At 35.8% G+C, this 6,987-nt stretch overlaps 1 protein-coding gene across 15 annotated transcripts in view; it reads right to left on the bottom strand.

Annotated features, from left to right (window-relative positions):
• The window catches only part of CAMTA1 (calmodulin binding transcription activator 1), a 927,426-nt gene that overhangs the window by 889,055 nt on the left and 31,384 nt on the right, over positions 1–6,987 (bottom strand). For all 15 annotated transcript variants that reach the window (XM_038376458.1, XM_038376466.1, XM_038376465.1 and 12 more), the window contains exon 2: positions 4,258–4,376. In XM_038376458.1, the coding sequence (XP_038232386.1) occupies positions 4,258–4,376 (119 nt within the window). The remainder of the gene's footprint in view (positions 1–4,257; positions 4,377–6,987) is intronic.

Here is a 6,987-nt window from a genome sequence, read left to right as displayed (position 1 = left end):
GCTGATGAAACATGAAGGGGCATACAAATGTTCAGCATATCTGGCACGTAAATACCTTGCAATGCTGGCTACAACAGTGCCATGTAAATGCCTGTTCTCACTTTCAGGTAACACTCTAAATAAGAAACGGGCAGCATTATCTCCTTGTTTGTGTTAGCAATTGGCTGAACAAGACGACAGACTGCATGGACTTGTAAGCTCTGAAGTTTTACATAGTTTTATTTTTGAATGCAGTTATGTAACAAAAAAATTTCTACATCTGTAAATTGCACTTTCATTATAAAGAGATTGCACTACAGTACTTGTATGAGGGGAACTGAAAAATACTTACTTTTATCTTTTTTACAGTGCAAATATTTGCAATCAAAAATATAAAGTGAGCACTGTACACTTTGTATTCTGTGTTGTAATTCAAAACAATATATTTGAAAATGTAGAAAACATCCAAAAATATTTAAAGGGTATTCTATTATTGTTTAACAATGCAATTAAAATAGCAATTAATCACATTTTTTTTAATCCCCTAATTAATTTTTGTAGTTGTTTGGCAGCCCTAACTTTAATAAACCAAACTTTAAAAACCGTAAGACTAGACTGAACATAATGCAAGTTATACTTAATATATCTTGGATGTTATCAAATGCCATTTTATATGCCTTTACCAACAGGCAGTATGCAATTATTCAAAGAAATCTTCTTAGGAGATTACAGAGCTGATTTAGTTTGTGTAATCAAAATACTCCAGCCCTGTAAGTACTGGCTGTTTTACATAGTTGTACAAGGTTTTATAACACTAGCCAACTTGCTGTTTCCACAAACTACACATAAGGAACAATCTGAGTAACTACATGCTTTTCATTAAGTTTGAGTTAAAAGGCATAACTGAGTTATATCAAAGATAGTAAAAAATACCTCATTTCTTGCAGACACTCTGAAGAATACTTTTGTTTTGTCAGTGTTTCAGCATCTTGACTAAATCACCATTTAAGAATATTGCCACCCCAAGAACATTATAAATTTTGTAAATTACAATGGGATAGATTCGGTCACTCCCACTCATCTTGATTAGTACCTAACTCTGAAAGCTAGCTAAGGTTCAGTGAATGTATTTTTGTTTATTAAAAACACGTATATTACAAATATCAAGTCTTCGTTAGATTTGTGTTTAACATGATGCAAATTAATCAGGGTTTTCTTTTTTCCCCCCAATTCGCCAAACAACAACTTTTCTATGGATTTTCCATACTTATGTATTTATTGTGAACCAGAAAAGGTAGCTTAAAAGCATTTAAAATCTCTTGGGAAATTATGTAGTAACAGGTGATTTGACTAATATAACAAAGTATTACAAAACACAAGACACTAAATTCAGAAAGGGCTACAAAAATACACAGCTGTAAAAAAAATTGCCACAGAGGTCAAATTAAAAAAAAAATAAAATTTACAAGGAACTTTTTCTTCACTGTGAAATATAAAAGCACCATAAAGTTGATTTTAAAATAGATGAGATTTTGGTAAGCAAATATATTCCCATCATTTTAGTTAAAACTGAATAATCTGAAAGCAAATCTCAGTATAAATTTGTAAGCATTTTAAAATGCCCCACTTCTCTAACTGCTTATTACATTTTTCTGCAAAGCCCCAGTTTTCAAAAAACCTGTTTGTCTATGTACTGAACATTAAATATTTAAGAAACTGTGTTTTGGTCTTTAAAATTAAGTTAAGTATCCCCAAAGTAGTTTTACAAGAGTACAAAAAATACAGTTACAGAGTGAGGAGAAGATAATCTACAACAGACTAAACTAATCTTTGGTTGCATCAAGTACTTACAATTCACAATGTTATCTCAATAACAGTAATTTTATACAATGATATGGAATCAAGGCTTAGTGAGAGAATCAGTTAATCCTAAACAAGAAATATAACAATGTTGAAGTTTACTTAATTCAGAGTAAGTACCACGGTCAGAGAGAAAGGGACATGATCCCCACTTTCACTGTTCTCATATCCTACTGATTTTATTATTCATAGTATATAATATAGTGCATCTACCCAGATATTTAAGACTGTGTTCTGCTGAAGAAAATTTAATGCTGCTAAACTTAATTTAGGCAGAAGATTCTCTTCTCTTTGTACACGGTGTAATACAGGCCAAGCCACTATGACCACCCATAAAGGTCAACCCTTTAAATATATTCATAGATAAACTGAAATTAGTACAATATACAATGAAGTTAATGGAAACTATGAGCCTTAATCCAAGGGCAGAATTAGTCCCTTGGCCACTGCCAATGAATATCATCCTTAAATCACTTGTGATGGTCTATGGTAATAACTTTTTAGAGGTAACAAAGGCACAGATGACGTCGTCACGGTCCACATCTAAAAAGACTAAGCTAAACTGATTCTCCACTGACAATGTATGCTGAAAAGATCATAACCACTTACAGTAATTGTAGCAAATTTATTGGCAAATAGTTTAAGACATACCTGCATCAATTATACCACAAGTACTATTAAAAGATTTGAACACAGCTCCAACGATGCCTGACACATACCCCACATTAAGACGATACTTCTCAATCTCTTCTCTTAGCCTAGTACACCTCGTGAGCACCAGAAAGACAAATCATACTCCATACACCTTCTAGTTCACCCCATATTCAATCATTTCCCCCTCAAACTTGACCACTGTGTAACTTTACCCAGAATTCCTATAACTATAGATGCTATCTGCATATTATAATTAAAGTTTACAATTTACGTGCACAAATGACAGCATTATGTGCAGATTTTTGTGATATTCTTGTATGAATGACGTGACGCGAAAAAACAAAGTTTACACTTTTTAATGGCTTTGTCATCCAGAGAAGTGTCTGAAATCACCAAATTAATTCAAGATAAAATACTGCTCTAGTGTTCCAGCCATGTTAAAAGTTTTACTTGCCCAAATATTTCCCGAAAATCAGCATCTTTTAAAATCATAGGAATTGCTACTAATTTATGCTTTGTTGCAAATATAAATGCTATCACAGAAGAAAGTCAATTAAAAAATGAAAAATCTAATGACTAAGTTGCAAAATTACAGCCCAATTCATGTGAGACAACACATATGTAAACATGATACTGAGTACTGCTCTAGAAATTTTTGATGGCAATTAAAAAATAAAAACCCTGACCTAACTAACCTTATTACAATATTTTATAAATTACAATTTGCAAGATCAAATTTTTATTTGAGACAAAAAGTGATAACGTGTTTGCAACTTTGCTAGCTAGGTTTTTACAAATTAAGATTTTTGGTTTTGTGCTTGAATGACCACCTACTCTCATGTACATTTTGTTGGTACATTTTTAGTTAAACTTTTGAAGTCTGGTACAAATAATTGATTACAGTGATAGACAAATTTTAATTATGGTATCCACTAAAATATGTGTTCCCCCCCATACACACACAGGTATTATTTGAATAACCAATTCAGATCTAAAACTAGATTGAGGGTACTAAGATATAACTTACACCCTTACTGCCTAAGAGACTCAACAGGCAATGGTTTACACACACACTGCATTTTAAGTTTCAATTTGTACCCCTAAACAACTGAATATTAATGGAATGAGTACATTTCTTGTCTTGACAACCACCACAAAAATGCTGTTTTGGTTAACAAGAGTTACACAGGCACAGTGAGAGAATCACCTCCTCCTTTGTTTTTAAAACTGGGCTGCAGGTCTGAAATACCTTATTTGTTGCATCCTCTGCTCTTAACAAGGGTTTCTCAGAAGTTGCTAAGCTAGCGAAGTCTCAAATCCATTTTGCAAGGAGGAATAAGTATTGTTTTACTGCTAGGAAGTCTATCATTATCCATTTTAAGAGTAATTTCACATTTTCAAAACAATACTGTTTAGTATAGTACCAAAGCCATATCTTCATTAAGTCCTGACAACAGTAAGAATATTTAAAGCAGATACATGTAGAGTTTAACTAAGCCTTTGAGAAACACTGCAACATATACAAACAGCACAGACTCCTACCAAATTAGTCAGCATGCTCATTCTGTCTTTTTTAAACAAGCACAATTCAAAGCTCATTAAGTAACACAAGCTTCTCAGAAAGTGAGTCAGCTTCTGTTAGATACCAAAAGTCATGGGTTTCCATATTAACAATTTCACCTACAAGATTGCCTGAGTTTTCTTGAACAAGAAAACAGCCAATAAGCACCAAGGAAAGTGCTATCAAAAGAAAAAAATTGCTACCTCATTAGTGTTCCAGCGGTGCCTCTCTTTTGGTAAACTTGAACATTTTGGTAGACATTCAAGCAGCTTCTTCGGCAAAAAGATTTTTACATGACTGCCATTGCTGTTCCCATGATCATCTAGAAGGAAAAGAATACATATAATGCATATAACATGAGGGGGGAAATTGTTATAGTAAAATCAAAACAACAAGACCTGAAAAATCCACTCGCCTACTTGCCACTGAGGAGCAGGTAGTTTTTCACGGCAAGTGGCAGTAGGAAAACCAATAAACTTTGGGAGAATTTAAGATTTCATTTTAAAAAATCAAATATCTTGCCCTTATGATCATGAAGGTAACCTTCTGAATTCCAACTGAATATAAACTGAAGCAATGCCAGCTTTTTAAGGCCTGGTATCCATTAGAATTGTGCCAATATAGTAATGTTGCTGGGGTTATCACTTTTGGCAACATTTTTATAGAAGCAAAAAACTGCTTTTGCTGGTATAGTGAGAGAAAAGCTGCAGAGCTTGAAAGCTTGTCTCTTTCACCAACATAAGTTGGTCCAATAAAATATATTATCTCAAATACCTTGTCTTTTTAATATCCTGGGACTGCCGTGGCTGCAACTACACTGCATATTTGCTGGTATATATTATTTCACTCAGGGAACTTATACAAGATACACTGGAAAAAGCACTTTTAAACTGCATCTACACTGGGAGGATTTGCCAGTATTGCTATACTGGCAAACCTCTTCTAGTATACACCTGGCCTAAATCTGCAGACATCCCCATTACCTCTTCAGCTACTGAAACAGCTTTGCCAAGCGGCAGCAGAGTAAAAACTCAGTCTTGCCAACTTCCACTAGCTACTGGGATCTGTGAGAAGTAGATCATCTGACCACAATCATGTCAGTTTCATTCTTCAGCCACTTGGGAAAGCACACACAGTTCCTTAAGGCAGAGCTACACTACCGCTTAAGTTGATTTAACTTGCATCGTTCAGGGGTGTGAAAAAGATACCCCCTTAAGCGATGCAGCTTACAGCGATCTAAGCGCTTGTCCGTACTGGTGCTACTTCAGCAGGAGATGTGCTCCCGTCAGCAGACTGTGTCTTCACCAGACACACTATAGCAGCACAGCTGATGTAACGGTTCTAGTGTAAACCTGGCCTCAGAGTACCCAGAGGGCTGGCAGTGGGGGTAGAGTGATGGAAAGTCTTTCCCTGTGCATTACTCAGGTGACTGCAGAATGGGAAAAGGGGTGAGGGTGAAACAAAAATTAGCCTTTCTCCAGTAACCACAAGGGTCGGGTCTTCAAATTTATTAGCAGAGTTCAAGGCAACACTCTAGTAGAAATCCCAGTACTATTAACATTTTCAATAACAGGCACAAGTTTTGTTAGTTCTATCTCACCCCACCCATTTCTCTTCTAGATGGTTTGCAGAGTGAGAATAGTCAAAATATGTATAACTGTATATATTTTATGTATATTTTTATATACTGTATGTACCTTTTAAACAAACATCAACTTCCCAACAGCCTTTGGCTCCTAAGTATATGGTAAATTTTTCAGACCCCACATTTATAAAATACTAAAGATTTGTGTTTCAAATATCAGTCCATTTTATTTTCATAACATAGAAGCCAACATGATGTTGGTAGTCATTTTCAAAGTTTGTATAAGTGTTCTCAATTATTTTTCAAATCACACACCCACTCAACATTTTTGTTTTCAGCCTCGGAGGCCACACCCATACAATAGCTGAAAAGATACTCATGCTGCCCTTGTGCAAACCCCCTGCCCTGCCGAGACTCACTTTCTCCAGGAGGTCCTCAAACACTAACTTGCATGTTTGTTGTAGCATTGTGACCCCATGAGTGGTACTGTGAACTGGCACATGGGGTTGCAACATCACTCACCCAAATTTGGGCCAACTAACTGGACCACCCCCACCAACAGAAAGTTATACACACAGACACAGCTGAGAACCTATGGTACATGTATAGCTACAGTAACCAACAAATAAAATGAGAAATACAGGATCAGAAAGATTTTAAAATCACTTTGGAAAGCAAAACTTGGGTTCAAGCTGCAGCTGAATATCCCAAGTATGTTTAGGGCTTGATTGTACTCTCTTTTGTGAAGTACAACAATATGCATTCTGTTAGATCAACTGCTCATGCAAGCACAGCAGATTATTTTATACGATATGCAGTGATGCGTATGACAGAAATGAGCTGCTCTGTAATTGTTTATGACTACTGCATGTTGGCCAGGTTATTGGGATGTTTACTCCATAACTATACAGGGTTAAATCAACAGGACTGTTGGGAAAACAAGCAGGAAGGGGAAAATTACTCAAGCTAGGCCATAGTAAACAATCCAGAGTGGTCAAGAAACAATGCCTGAGCTGATTTTACCTCATGACTCCAGTCAAGGTGCAAAACCTGTTTTGCCACACAGGGCAGTCCTGGGAACTGAGAACAACAAAAGAACTCAGACTGGGTAAAAAGATATTCTTTTCCAGAGAGAGATTAATTACTACCAGGGAACTGTTCAGGCTGACACCCAAGACCCACTAGTGTCTCTCAAATTAGACCATCACAGAATGGTAGAGCTTTAGGTAAGAGACATGCATGTAGATAGTTGTAAAATCCTTTTCTCTCTATGCTATATTCCTCTTGTTAAGATCAAACAATTCTTTGGCACAAGGCTGTCTGGTAGGGTTGCCAACTCTGATTGAAG

This window comes from Dermochelys coriacea, chromosome 18, assembly GCF_009764565.3.
Source record: "Dermochelys coriacea isolate rDerCor1 chromosome 18, rDerCor1.pri.v4, whole genome shotgun sequence".
In the NCBI taxonomy this organism is placed as follows: domain Eukaryota; kingdom Metazoa; phylum Chordata; order Testudines; family Dermochelyidae; genus Dermochelys; species Dermochelys coriacea.
This window is presented reverse-complemented; position numbering and strand designations above follow the sequence as displayed.